This window comes from Neopsephotus bourkii, unplaced genomic scaffold (assembly GCF_033783945.1).
Source record: "Neopsephotus bourkii isolate Nb327-2 ecotype Australia unplaced genomic scaffold, CSIRO-AGI_Nbou_v1 NB_739, whole genome shotgun sequence".
NCBI lineage: Eukaryota > Metazoa > Chordata > Aves > Psittaciformes > Psittacidae > Neopsephotus > Neopsephotus bourkii.
In genome coordinates, this window is record NW_026901237.1 from 1,631,193 (window position 1) to 1,647,614 (window position 16,422).

At 49.4% G+C, this 16,422-nt stretch overlaps 1 protein-coding gene across 3 annotated transcripts in view; it reads right to left on the minus strand.

Annotated features, from left to right (window-relative positions):
• EPHB1 (EPH receptor B1) overlaps nucleotides 1–16,422 on the minus strand; it is a 77,721-nt gene that overhangs the window by 28,331 nt on the left and 32,968 nt on the right. For all 3 annotated transcript variants that reach the window (XM_061354448.1, XM_061354449.1, XM_061354450.1), the window contains exon 4: nucleotides 1,796–1,951. In XM_061354448.1, coding sequence (XP_061210432.1) covers nucleotides 1,796–1,951 — 156 coding nt within the window. The remainder of the gene's footprint in view (nucleotides 1–1,795; nucleotides 1,952–16,422) is intronic.

A 16,422-nucleotide genomic window follows, 5' to 3' on the forward strand; every position in this document is an offset into this window, starting at 1 on the left:
TCTGGGGAAGGATTTGGCATTAACCAGGACAGCTCTGCATCCAAACCTACAAAATCCAGCTGCTGTGTTATGTCAAATAAGGAAAGCAATTAATTACTTGCGCTGGATGGGCTCAGTGCTGCACTTCCAAGGAAGAAAAAGGACTTTGCTGTGATGCAGGGAGCAATAAAAATGATGGATGACTTGACCTGTGAGGAAAGGTTAAGAGCATGAAGCACGCTCTGTCTTGGGGAAAACCATCCCAGGGGAGCCCTCCACGTGAGTGTGCTGGGGAACATCATTACTGCCCGCAGATAAATTAGCCCCATAAGTGGCTGGGGATGGGCTGGGCGGAGGCAGCTTCATCAGCATGGGGGTGACATGGCTGGAGGGATGGATGGAGAGGTCATCCACACAAGATGACCTCAACTGATACCCTGCTCTGGTCACTGCTCCCAGCCAGCCCAGGGGGTCATGGGTGGCCACCCCTGCCCAGCTCCCTGCCTGCACTGCCCTCTTCCCCACCTCCCTTAATCCAATCCCCCTCTTTGTACCTTAAGCAGACAAGCTGTTTTTCCTCCAGATAAAGGAAAAACCTCTTTCTTCTCTGGCTCAGCAGCAAATCGCTGTCTCCCCAAATTCATTCCTTTTAATTGCAGCCCTTCCCTTCTCTGCAAGGGGTATGGCACAGGGACCACACTCGCAAGCATTGCCCTTGGGAAGGGCTCTAGTTAAGGGACTCAGCTCCACAGTGCTCTTTACTCCTCTAACACAGAGAAACTTTGTCAGGGAACAGCTGGCACCTCAAATAGAGCCTTGTAAAATTAAGCATCAACGAGAAGAAATGAAAATTGGCAAATAGACTTTTTTATACTGTATTTGTATAGCACAGCAATACTGTAAATCAGGTGTGTAATGAGACATAATAAAGATATATAGATTATCTGCAGTTGTGCTACCTGCTGAGTACCTCTGGTTTGACAGCTCAAGTGATCCAGCAAAGCATGCAAATCCTTCCCTCATTTCCAACCTGCATTTCAGGCACTTCCTAGCACCAAGGGTCCAGAGCATCCTTGTGTTAAAGCTGCTTGGCAGGCTGACTCAAAACCCCCATGGGGAGTGGGAATTGAGGCTGAGATTCACGTTCCCAGTGGGCTTAACAGCACAGCAGCTCTTTTTCTCTCCTGGGCTGTTTTCTCACCAAAAGACAGGCTTGAGGAGGCTGCTGCCATCACAAGCAGTTTGGGCAGACACCCAAGCAGCAATGCATTGCATGCAACACCGTGCTGAATACCAATGCTTAACACACCTTTTCCCCTATAATAATAGAAATACTCCATCTGCAATGCTATGAACAAGACAGCAACAGCAGGTAACTTTAAATTCTAATTTATCCTGTGCACTATCTCTGTACCATCACCACCACTGCCAGAGTGAAGTATAAATCCACATGGCTGCCAGAGGGGAAGGTTGCAGGGCTGTCCCATCATTCATTGTTTGGTGTGTGCCAGGGCAGTGTCCCAGGCAAGCACAGCAAAGGGTGATATAACAACTTCTATAGCACATGGAGGCTATGTGCCATGTGGAAAGGGATGGGTGTTCACTATGGGTACCCCAGCCCTCTGCAAATCTAAACCCTCACAGTGGATTGACCACGGTTGGCAAGCAAATGCCCACCCAGCCACAGTCTTGCTCCCCTCCGCAGCAGGACAGGGGGAGAAAAGACGAAAAAGCCCCTGGGGTGAGACGCTATCCGCAGCAGCAGAGGAGTGCGAGACCCTGCAGCCCCCCCCGCCAACCCTGATCTATTACTCACTGGTGCAGGCAGCTGCCGGTGGGTCAAAGTCTGCCCGGTAGTAGCCATTGCGGCACGTGCAGACTGGCGAGGCCTCGGCAGTGGAGCGGCTGTTGGAGGGGCACGGCACGCAGACCCCCGCACCCTGGCTGGCCTTGAAGGTCCCTGCTGGGCAGGCTGCAAGAGAAAGGAGAGGAAAGCAGTTGGGTGCCAAATCATCGCAGAGCAGAGGTGAGAGCATGTCCTGTCCTTGAAACAAGGCAGAAAGAAAGACAGATACAGAAAAGCTTCACACCTGTATTAGAGCTAAACAGGGTAGCACCTCCCTATTGAAGTCTGGATGGCCAGAACTTTCCACACTGGCCATGAATTATTTCTGTGGCCACCAGGAAAACACTGAAGTCACACAGTTCACACAGTGAAGATACAGTAATTAGCCAGGCAGAGAAAGGGGGCTGCAGAAGCTGCTTCACTCCCCACCACTTCTACCCAGGCATGGGGATGGAAGGACCCCTGGCCCAGCAGTGCCCATGGGGAAGCAAACATGAAGGAAGCAGGACAGTATTCCCCTTCTGCTGCTCTGGAATGTCCTTTTCTACCACCCCAAGGGTATGGCTCAGGTCTCACATCTTTTTTGCCATGCAAAATCCAAATATTTAATTAAGAAGCTGATGGGAAGCCCATGCCAGTGTTTTACAGATCCATTCCCATTAAAGCCCTGCAGCCCAGGGCTGGGGATAATAATCCTCCTGGCCTTTGGCCTCCAAGTTAATTCAAGCAGGAAATGGAAACTAATCCATAAACAAGAAGATGTTCCAGTGACAGCGAGGCTTTAGTCAGTGATAGGAGGAGATTTCATTCATCAACTGCCTTGCTGCTTTGCAGTTAGAGGGTGAAGGTGGAGCGACAAAGATGGGGTCCCCAATCCCTGCTCACCCCACCGGTCCTCACAAACTAGGTGCTGATGAACGGATGCTCATCCATCCTGGACATCTAACAAAACCCCCAGGTGGCCCCTATGAAACAGATGGCTGCAGAAGGCCTTGTCTGTATTTTGGCACATGTACTTGAGGGACCAGACCTCCAAACCAGATCCACCACCCATCTGTGGAGAGACTGTGCCTGGCCTCACACACAGAGTGGTCCCACCTCCATTTGGCTCCTGGCTTTGCCCCTGTGATGCTCCTACCACCAAGGCATGGCTCTGCAAAGAAAGGGTCTCATAAACACGGCGATGATTGAGATAATGGAAAGTGCCTCTTAGCCCCTGTCTGCTGCATCAGGATATGAGGCATCTCCTAGCAGCCGTGAAGAGGAAATTAATAGGAGCGAGCAGGAGCAACCACTTTGATGCAATTTCCTTGGGAGATAGTGGACCATCTAATCTTTATTGGAGCCCTTTAACCTGTCATTCAAAACTCATGAAGGCCTCTTGCTCACACAGTCTTTCCAGATATTAAAAGACGATAAAAAAGGATAAATCAAAACAATATTTTACAATTTTATTATTCAGGGGATTTATTTCCCTGCCTAAGGCCCACAACTGGCTGCAATGAACTGTCTTCTTCCAATGGCACTAACAGCTGAGTGAAGACATGGCATTCAGATGCATCAGCTACCATCTCATGCTGCCCTTCCTCCTCCCTACCACTGCTAAGTCCTCTGCATCCTACCACAGCTATACTACACATATGGCATCTTACAGAAGCTCTTAGGGGCATAAACCACCATCCCTTAGAGACAGACAACTAGGCACACAGGGTCACCACACATTGCAGGTCACTGGGAGGCCACATAAGGCCTTGAGAGGAAACTGCAGGATACCCAACCAGAAGGCAGCTGGATGCAGACCCCTCCCTGAGCCCCACACACAGCCCTATGCCTCATAACAGCACGGGGAAGCACAGAGCTACACAAGGCACACAAAGCAGGAGACGAAACCACATGTTGACACGAAGACTTCAAGGTCATCTCCATTTTTCCACCTCTCTCTTCCCACCAGCACCTCCTCATGACATCCCTGCAGCACTACACTCCTGACAGCAAGTGTTAGCATCCATGAGATGCACAATGGGCTCTAAAGCTGAAGGACGTGTTCAGAAACATGTGTGAAACATGCTGGGCTCTTTGGAAGAGCAGGAAGGAGAGTGCAGGGGTACCAGGGAAAGGCCACCTGCATTTTGATGGGAGGAGACAGAAATGGGAGGGAGGGAGATGAAAGGATTGCAGTGCTACAAACACACCATAGTTTTAAGCACAGGGGCATGTTTGGTGGGTCGGTTGAATGGGTTTGTCGATTTTTAATTACAACTCATCAAAGTGATGCTCTGTCACAATACCCAAACAAAGTACACTTCACAACCCAGCATCCTCAGGTTTCTTTCATTACTTTGCTTATTCATAAATTCCTGTAATCTGCAAGCATGTGGCTCTTCACTGGTAATGATAACAATTAACTTTTCCTCTCCTATAATTACACTGTGCTTGCCTAAAGTCTCCCGCAGTGTCAGGGGAGGTGGATGCCTTCCTCCTCCCAGGCTGCTGCAAGCTGCAGCCCTCTGCTCTCACTATTGCCTGTGTCTCCTCTCTTTCTGTGGGAGCTAAAACATGACCTCACACTGAAGATGAAGCTGGAACTCTCAAGCCCCCACAATGCCATAATGGGATTTAGAGACCTGTGCAGCATGGGATCCATAACCCTTCAGACGGTAAATGCGCAGTCTGAGCGTAAGGCTCGGATAGAGGGCTCAAGACCAGGAGGGAGCAATAAATCACCCCATTATCGGCAAGCACAATGTTGACCTTGATTTAAGGGCTGCTGCAAGAAAGCTTCCCAGAGGTGGCAAGGTCTGGATCCACTTTAACACCTCAGACAAGCACGGGATGAGGCTTTGCCTTGCCTTTCCCTAAGGAAACATGCTCCTTCTGCCAGTGCCCAGGCTGCGGTGCAATCTGCATCTCTCCAGCCCAGAGAAGAATTAATTGATTGTTGATTATGTGGGCTGGATAAGATTAATGATGTGCTTAACTATCCATTTCCTTGTGTTTAAGCACTACGGGTGTGTTTGGAAATGATGAGGCACAAAACTCAGCAGTAGTGGCACACAGCAGCACTGCGAGGCTTTATAACTGCTACTGGTAACTCTCCTGTCTTAACAGCCTGTATTCTGCACCCTTATATTTCGGGTGCCTGGGGACCTAGAAAGAGCTGGAGGTAAATGGGAGCACTCTGATCCTCCAGCTCTTCTCCTACCCAAGGCAAGCCACCCATTAACAGACCAGATGCTCTGCAGAAGGGGCGCAAGGGCAGGGGCATCCAAGCATTTCATTCCTCAAACTAAATCCTCTCGGTTAGCACCTGGAACTTGCACTTTTTAATTACTCTCTCAGGGAAGCTTAGTCTGGAAAAAAAAAAAAAAGAAAGAAAGGAAAGAAAGAAAGGAGACATCTCCTCTATATTAACTTGCTTTAAAGCTCCCTGGGGATGTGGAGTGGCAGTTTTCCTTATCAGGTTTTAAAATAGGAGCTTCTGAAAAGAATTACAGATTTTAGCTGGCCATTCAGTGAGCCCATCTCCTCCCCTCACTGGTACCCCACCGTGGCTCCTTCACCCACAGCAAACTGAGCCTGCACTGCCTCGTTGTTCCCATGCCTCTGATGTCTCTGCTGGGGCAAAGCTAACCACATTTGCCAGCTATTCCCAAATTCATGCTTATTTTGGGTTGCCTTTTGGGTCCAATGCCTTTGCAGGACAAACTCATTGTGTTTAAGCACATCTGTGGTTATGCTGGCTGTTCTGGTTATTTTTTCCTCCTTCCTAGTAGCTGGTGCAGTGCTGTGTTTTGGCTTTAGTCTGAGAACAAAGCTGATAACACACCAATGTTTTAGTTGTTGCTCGGTAATGCTTACCCTGATCAAGGACTGAAAACAGTCTCTCATGCTTTGCCAGTGAGGAGGGGCACAAGAAGCAGAGAGGAAGCAGAGACAGGACACCTGACCTGAACTAGCCAAAGGGGTATTCCATACCGCAGCACGTCATGCCCAGTATATAAACTGGGGGAAGTTACCCGGCTCCAGATTGCTGCTCGGATTAGGCTGGGTATCGGTCAGCGGGTGGTGAGTAATTGTATTGCGCGTCACTTGTGTTTATTGTTTTCTTTTCCTTTCTCTTTTTAGCTTTATATTCTCTCCCCTTATTATTTCCGTTATTATTAGTAGTAGATTTATATTATACTTTAGTCACTGGACTGTTCTTAACCCGTGGGATTCTTTCAATTCTCCTCCCCATCCTGCCTGGACGGGGGGGAAGAAAGGAGATGAGAGGAGCAAACGATTGCACGGTTCTGAGTTACCAGCTGGGCTTAAACCACAACACTGGCATAGCAGGTGAGAAGAGATGGGTTAGAAGTAGCAGTGCTGCAGAATGTGATGCCCTCAAGCAAGCTGGAGGTGCAGAGAGCACTGCCACATGCAAAGTCAATAAAGGGCCCAGATGGTCCAGCCTTGCTCCAAAAAGACATGCGGACCTACCAGCACCCCCAGGACATGGGTAGCGGAGAAGGTGCCCTGTTGCGTTTGAGGACACCACAAGCTGTGAGCAAAAGAAGAACTGCAGCTCATTGCACTTACAGCCCACTGGAAAAGGATTCAAGGCCATTTCCCCCCCTTCTGAAAATGACAGTTTTCATTAAGGAAAAAATTTGCCCCTAAACCAAATGCTTTCTGCAAGAGGCTCATGAGTTTTCAATGAAACCAAAAACCGAGAGAGATGCTTTACTGGAAACCCCTTTGCCCACACCAAATGCATTTATCTTTAAGCACACTAAGAAAAGAAGGCAAGGGGAAAGCCCATCAGTTTTTCAGCCTTCAAACTGATTAGCCCAAATTATAGGAATTCTAGCGGCAAGGCAGCTCTCCTCCCTGTCCCACTGCCTCCATTGCAGCCTGCACACAGGCTAGGAAGCCATCCTAGATGCTTTCAGCTGAAAGACACCATCCAAGCAAATAAACACGCAACTGAGATTGCATGCCGTAGAACAACAACATTTAGAGGATGTCGTGATTACAGGGGCAGGCAGCACCAGGAGACTGGTGATACCACATCCCCTCTTTTTGTCCTCTCCACAGACATCCAAGCAGGAAGCAGGCACTTGTTGCCAGAGGCTTAACTACTTGATGCTCTCCCATCATCCCTTCCCTCCTGCATCTCTGCTGGAAAAGGGGTTGGGGTTGTTTAGGATTCCTCCCCCCTCCTCCTTGCTACTTTTTAAATGATCCAATTCCCTTTTCTACCAAGTCAAGTGCTTCTCCTGAGCACCTCAGCCCTGGCATGGCCACACCAAGCTCAGCAGCCAGCCAGTAACACGGGTGCCCACACTGCCATGCCAACCGCTATGAGGCAGCTGCAAACTAAACTGAAGAGGCTTCTTTATTAGGAGCATTGCTATGCTCCAGAAAGGAGGGGTGGGAGGGTACCCACCACACGCATCCTGCCTTCCTGACCATGCTGAGAAGGGAGACAGAGGTCAGACCTGGCCTTGAAACACCCGTCAGCCACCGAATTTCCTTTCCTACATCCAGTCATTGGGGCAGGGGGAGTAGCATGACCCAGATGGAGAAACAGGGAGGCTGGAGCATCCCCAACCCCTCAGACAGATGTGTGCTCCTCCAGGGAGGAAGCTCAGCACAAGTCCCCAGGTAATGCCAGAAACCAGAGCACCCCGGGGACAGAACACCCCAACAGAGCCACATCTCAGGGAAAGACAAAAACCTCATTTTGGTGCAAACTTCACCATTTTTGCAGCCAAACACACAAATTCTCATCATTCCAAATCACTTAGAACTGCTCCTGCCCCAAGGCCAAGTGCTCACTCAAGCTAATTACAAACAGCGCCTGCCTCGTTGCATTGCCTTTCTTTATTTCAACACTGTATAGGCAACAACTCATGAGATAAACATGAGCTTCCAGCATCTGGGTTCATATCCTGCAGGCAACAGGCTGCATCTCTCCCCAGTGTGTGGAGGAAAGAGGCCCTGGCTCTTCATGGCACAGATGGTTAATCAAACCAGACCCTTACCTCTGGAGAAATGGGTTTAGGCCTGCCTTGGGACACATGTAAATTGAAGTCAGCAGCTTCCTGGCCTTCCATGGTTTGTTCTTGGAAGAAAAGTAAAATTCAGTGTGTTTTTTTCCTTCTCAGGGTTTTCTTTGCTGCTGCTCTTCTCACAGATAAGGAATCAATCAAAGCAGGGCAGGATTTCAGTGGGACTTGCAGGTAGCTGTGCGAAGCCGATCAGAGGTAATAGAGTATGGGTGCGTCTGCATTAGCCTCTCCCGAAAATCCCATCCCTCATCAACCAAGGATCTGCCCTCCAAGGCAGAACAAGGTGCCTGCAGATTGAGCCATGTGTGCTTGGCTGCAAGCAAAACTCAGCCGATCCTCATCCAGAAGTGTTTTTCCTCCAGGAAAGCAGGCTTGGGAAGATTAAGGATCTCTGGATGCACAAGAGCTGTTTAGGTAGTGCCATGACCCTAAATAATGAGTTTAAGCCTCGAGTAGGGCATGGAAGCAGCCAAGTTTGGCTCCCATGTGCCTGCAGCACCCATCTTTCCAACAGGTCCATGTTTGCCTATTTAGTCACCACTTTGGGCTTGACTTTCTCTACTTTTCATGGTTAGAGGGATTCTGAAGGTCTAAAGATGAAATCTGTCCCAGACCCATACGCTGGATGAGAAAGGGGAGAGCACGCGTGCCCTGGGCAGATGGCACTGCAGGGCTGCCAGCTCACCACAGAGCAGGGAAACTTGCTTTGCTCTCCAAAACAGACAACAGGGGGTGAAAAATCCCCACTTCTCAAAGTCACTTTTGCAGATCACTTTTCTCCCACCTGGGTTTTGCTCCACTTTAGTTTCCACTTCATGCCAGGCTGACACCACCCACTCTCACACCACAACTTCCCCACCACTTCCCCTTTTTTCCATAATCCTGACACTGAAATAACAACACCAGATCTTCTGCTCCAGCAATTTTGCATGGGAAATCAGGCGTGAGATGTGGCTGGAGGGCACCTGGCACAGCTCATGGAAACCCTCAAGCCCACTTCCATTTCTCCCCAGTGTTTCAGCTCTTCCCCCTTGGGTATTAAAGCACTGCTGTTGAGGGGAGCAGGGATACTTGTCTTCTCTTGAAAACAGTGAACAGGGAGGCACTGCAGAGAAGGGTAAGGCTAGTGCTGCCTCTCTGAGTACCCACATTCAGTGGTCAAACACTAAATAATTTGATCAAACACTACACAATTCATCTGCACAGGCAGGAAGGTTTACAGTGGAGCAACCACCAGTCGCATGGCCACAGTGGTAATGGGCATCAGCTGCTCATCACAATCTTAATGCTGCCAAGCTTATTATCCTGAGTCAACAAATGAAGGGGGGATGAATCTCTCAGCCATGACTTGAGGTGATTTAACCTTCTACTCTTCTTTTAAAACATATTTAGCAGCTGGAGCCTGCCACGGGCTGTCAGCTTGCAAGCAGGACAGGGCTGGTTTTGTCATCGCTGTCCCAAACCCACATGGGCTGAGGGGCCAAGAGCTACCTGAATAGTAGCTGCAAGTGAAATGCCACAACCTAGCTCTCCCTGGGGATGAGATGTAAGGAAAAGGGAGATTGATTTTCCATGGAAATAGACAGCAGTGTCCAACCCCCTTCTCCTGGGCTTCCCCACCCCTACCAGCAATAGACAAGTATTTACATCTCTGCTGGATGTTAAAACCAGAGCTAAGGGGTGGGGAAGAAGCCACACAGGAAAACCCTCACAACCTGGGGCACTCTTGGTTTTAATGAGAATGATAAAACTAAGGCTGAGCTAAAGACAGCTGGTGCTACGAAGGCAAGAGATGCTCATTGTGTCACATTGGTGATGCTGATGGCCATCAGATTGCATCAGTTCTGGTCAACTGGGCCAAGCATGAAAGGCTACCACCAAGACATGTGCTGGTGAGCAAATGCATCCCAAGAACTGCAATGTCACTTGCAATGAACCTCCTGATGAAACTGGAGCAAACAAGCGGGGGGATCAAGATTCAGGACAGGACTCACATTCCAAAAACACAAGCCCCAGAAGATGTTTTACTCCTAGCCGGGCACTGGTCTCAATACAGAATTCATGGCATGAGGCTACTTCCCCCATGAATTGCAGCAATGTGAGACTCCAGGAGTCCATAGACACAGACTGGAAGCCATACAGGAGAGCTGATGCTTTGATGTACCACTTAACGCAGCACATTCCGTTCACCACTCAACACCTACGTGAGCGACCGAGCCACCTAATGAGCAGGAAAGTGAGCTGCCACAAACATGCATGGTGGATCTCAGAGACTAGCTCTTTCTTCAGGTACAGAGGTGCTAGCAGGGGCTGTAGTTGTAGTTAGAAGCCCCCTAAAAACAATCCATCTTTGCTTTGCAACCAGCAGAAACTCCCTGGGGATTTCAGGAACCACCAATGTCACACTTAACTCCAGCACCTTTCCCAAATGGGAAATTGGAGCAGCGTCGCCCCTGGGCTCCCTGAAGCACAAACCCCTCCTGGCTGGGATGCAAACATTTACCACTCTTAATCGAAACTAATTAAGTACCTTTCCCTCCTTTGCCAGCTCACACCACGCAGTATCCCCTCAATCTAGAGAGCATCAAGTGCTTATTAATTACATCTGAAGTGGTTCCTTGTTAGTGCTGACACCATGAAGATGAGTCACCCCAGGATGGGGGATAGCTCCAGCTACAGGGACAGGCTTGCACTGCTGGCACAGCCAGGGACATTGCGGACACACGGCTTCCATGCATCCACGCCATGACACTGGAGGACATCGTGCCTTGCATTGCACTGGGGTGGTGGGATGCCCCATCATGGAGTAGGACCTTGCCATCCTGGTGAAGATGAGCCTCTGGGGCTGCAGTTTGACTGACTGGTTGAGGACCATGCCCAGGGATGGTTTTGGCATGGGAGGATGGATTCAGCAGGGGAAGATGTCCCAGTCAAGGCGCAACTGCTCCCCGAGATCCCTCATTCTCCCCCAAGAGCCCCATGCATGGAATTAATTAGAAAAGTAATTAAGAGAGCTCCCCTATGAATATTTATAACCAAGTAGGCCATAATTACTGTTCCTCAGAGGAAAGGCACCTTCCTACCCAGCCACAGAGAGGGGAAGGGAAATGTAGCACTGATCAGGGGATTAAAGGCACCCTCTGCTCCTGTCTTCACATCTACTTGCCTGCACACAGCCCTGGTCCTTGGGAAACTGCTTCCATTAATACACAAAAGCATAAGCTTTCCACCCCTGGTGTGGCGTTTTCATCATCAAGTTGCCATATTTCCCACAGCTGAGTGCAATTTACTATTATTTCTATATATGAGCATCACTTATGTATATTCTGTACAGAGCAAACCACACAAGCATCGAGTAATCCCTGCTCCAAAAGAGAGCAACCAGCTCCCTGTGTGCCATGCTGGCATGCATCAACCCATCCCAAAACTATGTTCAGGGTAGGTTTATTGAGCAATTGGTTTTAAGTGCCTCAGTAACATATAGTAAAAAATAACAATATCAGATCAAAATAAGTCAATATCAATCTCAACTCAAAGGCAATTTACCCTCTTGGCTGCTGAACCAGCAAGGGGATAGCCAGTTGAGCTAGGGTAGAAATTCAATTCCTATTCACTTCAATTCACCTTGTGTATCAATTCCCCAGGAAGCCTCTGCTTTTATGGACCAGTTTTAGACAGCAAAGACCAGAAACTAGACCTGAGGTCACCTCTGGGGTGACACACAGCCCTGTGCTCACCCAAAAAAGGCAAGGAGATGGCAAAGCTCTGCCATACTGACCAGAGCATCATCCTGAAGAGGCCCCAGGAAGTCAATAGATGAGATGAGACGAGAAGAGATGGCGTTAGCCCAAGCATTACCCCTGCTCACAGGGATGCTGCCACTGGGAGGTCAGCGATTACCATGTAGGATCCAGCCACACCAATAGCATCACCACAATACCTGGTTGCTACACCGAGGTAGCCAGCTCCTACTCTCAGCTCTCTCCTTCCTAACAGCCATTTTCATACAAGAAATACCATACAAGCAGGTAAGTCCTGAGTTTAACAAGAAAACTAAGCAATGCAGTTCCACACCATGCCATTAATTGCATTTCCTTGCTTGCTGCTCGCTGTGAGGCTCCCCTGGGAGCGCAGTGTGGGGAAACATCAATTCCCTCCTCGTCCAGGTTTGCACATCTTAATTTGAGGCACCCACAGCTGACTACTTCATCTGGTTTGATGCTCCAATAGACAAGGCGTGGATCTTTTCTTGGCTGTGAGTCTGCTGCGCTGGCTGAAGACGGATGGATTTTCCCCTGGCTCCCCAGCCCTCCTCCAAAAGCCTTGCTTAAGTGCACCAGTGATGCTTTGATTTAATCACCACGCTCCTGCTCTCAACGCATCCTCTGAGATACAAGACACCAGGTGTGACAAACGACCACTTTTAACACACTCAGAGCAAACACCCAAGGCACTGCTCCATTTGTCACTGGCTGGGTGCAGAACAACCCATGCAGCACATGCAGGGGGTTTGGAGAGGGTGGGAAACTAAAACCTCAGTAATCTCTGCTGATTTCTTTTAGCACTCACCCTGGTGGGCTCCATCCTTCCTCTACACATACACACAGTGCTCCAGGCCCTGTGGCTGGCAAGTCCAACACATGCAAAAACCCCTCTGACTGCCCAGGGAAAGCAGTGCAAGGTGCAGCAGTGTGACACGCTCCACCGCAGCCATGGCTTTTCCATGGCTTGCATTTACACAGCGGGTCTTTCACTTAGTAAAACGTCATCAGCGAAGGCCTGGTTGCAGGAGACCTGCAAAGCTCAACTACACCTCAAGGGCACAGCCTAGCTCTCAAACAACATCCTGCACAGGGGCCTACCAATGAGTTATCTCACGGCTTGGGGTAAAAAAATGCCCAGTTTATCATTACTAGACAGCAGGGGTAAAAACACTCCCTTATTTTCCCTTTTTAATTATTATTACTAGCCTTCTGGGAGACATGTTGACTCCTGAAGAGCTTGTCATGGGCTGTACAGTGCAGCACAGCCCCAAAAACAGGTGAGATGCCCATCCCTTGGCAAAAAAACTGCAGCAAAATCATGGTTTGGGTTGGAAGGGACCTTAAAGCTCATCCAGTTCCAACCCCCTGCCATGGGCAGGGACACCTTCCACTAGAGCAGGGTGCTCCAAGCCTCGTCCAACCTGGCCTTGAACACTGTCAGGGATGGGGCAGCCACAGCTTCTCTGGGCACCCTGTGCCAGCACCTCAGCACCCTCACAGGGAAGACCTTCTTCCTCATCTCTAATCTCAATCTCCCCTCTGTCAGGTTAAAGCCATTCCCCCTCGTCCTGTCACTACACACACTTGTCAAAAGCCCCTCTCCAGGTTTCTTGTAGCCCCTTTAGGCACTGGAGCTGCATTAAGGTCTCCCCAGAGCTTTCTGTTCCCCAGGCTGCACAAGCCCAGCTCTCTCAGCCTGTCTCCAGAGCAGAGGTTCCAGCCGGAGCTGCTCCCAAAAGAGCACTCTCATGACTTAAAAAAGAAAAAAAAAAAAAAAAAAAAAAAATGGAAAAAAAAGAGGAAAAAGTTACAGAATGGCTCTAAACCACCCCGGGCTGAGTCACTGAGCTTGCCAGGTGCTGACTGCTTGCAAACAAGGGTGGAAACAATGCAGGGGCCGGACATGGGCCGGATCCTGCGCTTCCTCACAGCTCTCCCATTGTCTGGGAGAACAATCCCAGCACTAGCCAGAGAGGGAAGGGCCTTCAGCATGATGAGGGCAGGGTGGGAGCTGGGTCTCCTGGGGTAGTGTAAGCAGAGGAGGTCAGGAAAACCAAGCGGGTTTTGCAGCCCCACCACTGCAGGGATGCACAGACGTGCCCATAGCAGTTCCTGCAGCATACAGAGAGCTTTGCACCCCGATATCCCCAAGGAAGCACACTTCAGCTACCACAGAAAGCTTTTTAGATGGACCATTAACAAGCCAAGGGTTTGGAAGCAGATTTATGCTCCCATTTGTAAACAGGCTCATGAAAAGCACCCTTGGAGGGGTGGAAATCAAGGGGGATTTTTCTTTTTAAGACTGGAATAACACTTAAAAGTTCCCATTATAAGGAGGAAAAACACATAAATGGACCATGGTACAATATGAGAAGGAAAATAGTGCATCAGAATAAATACATACACACACCCAAACAGGTAGGGTACTCCCTATCTGAGGCCACGTACAGTGACAGTGTGACCAGAGCAGCCCAGGCTAGTGATGCTTGCCTGACCTCCACTCACACCTTCTCCTGGGCATTACCCAGGTTTCTCCTTCACTTCCCATTTGGAGGGGTGTGGATTGCACACATCACCCAGACCCTAATCATGATATGGGGACAAAGCCAGAGAGCAGTAGCTGCAGTGCCCGAGCATCTTTGACAGCAGCACCCAGTGCACATGCTCCTTCCCCATCCCTGTGTTGCGGGAAAGGAAAGAGCCTGAACCCACCAAAGGAACATTTTGGCTAATAATGTCTAATTAAGACTTCCATTAAAACCCATCACACTCATTAGAAAAAATATTTAGCAAGGCTTTTTGGACATTTTCTTTGCAAAATTATCACAGAGGTTAATGGATGTCTTCATTAAGGCATAATTTAAGAAAAATCACACTTCTTTTTTTCCCCTTTCTTTTTTCTTTTTGGAGGCACAGTGATTCAAACGCTTCCCCTCTGCAGCGTGGCCGTGGTAAAACTGGGCTGCCTGTTCCACCCAGTGGTGGAAGCAGGGAGATGGCTGCCAGGCAAAGGCAAGCCCCTCCAACAAAGGCGAGCATCCCTCCATCCCTCCCTCTGGCATCCCTCGGAAGAGCTGGGAGAGCTGCCACTTTCTCAGTAGTCAGAGGTTTGTGGCTCAGCTAAACACAGAATAAAACACTTTCTGCTGCCATTAGGTGTGGAAAGGTGCATGGATGCTCTCACTTTGGTCTAAAATCAGGTTTTCTGATGGTTAATGTCTACCGGGCACCCAAGCCCTGGGGGAGCAGAAGTGCAGCCCCAGGGTGCCAGCACACTGCCCAGCCACCCATTCTTTGGGTGTTGAACAGGAGAAAAGCTTGAAATCCCACTTCCAAACACAAGAGAAATGTCTTCCCCACAAAGCCACCTAAAGCATCGTGAGCATCAATTGCAGCTGCAGAGTTTCCCTTCTATCCAAGCTGCCAGGCACGCATTCTGCCAGTGCAGCAACCATGTGTCCATAAGTACAGATTGACACAGAAAGGTTTGGAAACAAACTGTTTGACCTTGTCCTGGTCTTCAGGAAAGAGCTTGAGGAAGCTTAAAGCAGGTTTTAAGTCCAATTATTTAAGATTGCAGGTGGGGTTCTTGATAGGGATCCCAGCCCTCAGTGTACCCATCCTGCTCTGGGATGCTGCCGGCCCCATCACATATCCTGCCATAGGACAGGGCCAGATGCCACTGTGCCACTGCACCCCAGGGACACCAGAGCACCCCTCCACCTTGCCACCTGCCAGTGCAACACCCACAGCCACCAAACCAGGGATGGGGAGGGGGTTGCACTTCCTAAAGCAAGATGAGAAGCTGTGGCTCTGCTAAACCAAATCCAAGGGAAGGCAAAAGGAGAGACGAGCAGGGCAAACACTTTCTTTTCACCTCTTTGTTTTTCCCCTCCTGTTTTAGAGTACAAAGGGCTCAAAAAGAGATCAACTGTGGGCCAGGCAAGCTGGAATGAGATGCTGAAGAGAAAGCAGTGGGGAGGCAAGAGGCAGTGAGGTCTTCCTGCAGTGCTTGGAGTGCTCACCCTGATCCAGGTACCAGAGCAGCTAGGCATGAAACTGCATCATCCCGGAACAGAGGCACCCCAAGGCACAGAGGAGCAGGGCTCTGTATCCCCAAGACACAGTGAGGCAGCTCACAGCCTCCCTTGCTGCTATCCACCCATGCAACAAAACCAGCATCATCTTCTTCACCCAACAAAACCTCTACTGGGTGCCACACACAGTACAGGGGCACTGGACCAGAACATGGTGCGTGAAAAAGGCAGGCAAAGGCACAGCCAGACAGAACAAAAAGACCCAGTTCTCAGCACAAGCAACAATTTGATTCGGAAAACTTGACGCTTCCCTGGGTTTAAGTGTTAGCAAATTATTCTACTAATAATTACAAAATGTTCCTAATTATTATTAAAAACAAAATCACTTTATAAATCCCATGCTTCGCTATTGTTTCCAGCCTTCTGTGATGGATAAATAATGGAAATCAATAATTATCACCAGGGCTGCTCAGCAGGAGGGAAGGATAATGGGGAGACTGGCATGGGGATGCTCACTCCTTGACATTCCACTGGTAGGAAATTTACCCCCCACTACTCCTTTCCCAAATCCAGCCCTCCATGCACAAGGAAGGAGAGAAGGACAAACAGAGAAAGAAGACAAAGAAACCAAAGGGATGCAGATCACCAAAATGAACCCGCGCACACACACAAAGCTTTGGCAAAGTCTTGGCAAAGCCTGATGCATGGCAGCTGAAGAAGGGCTGGGGGACCTGCAGATGGGG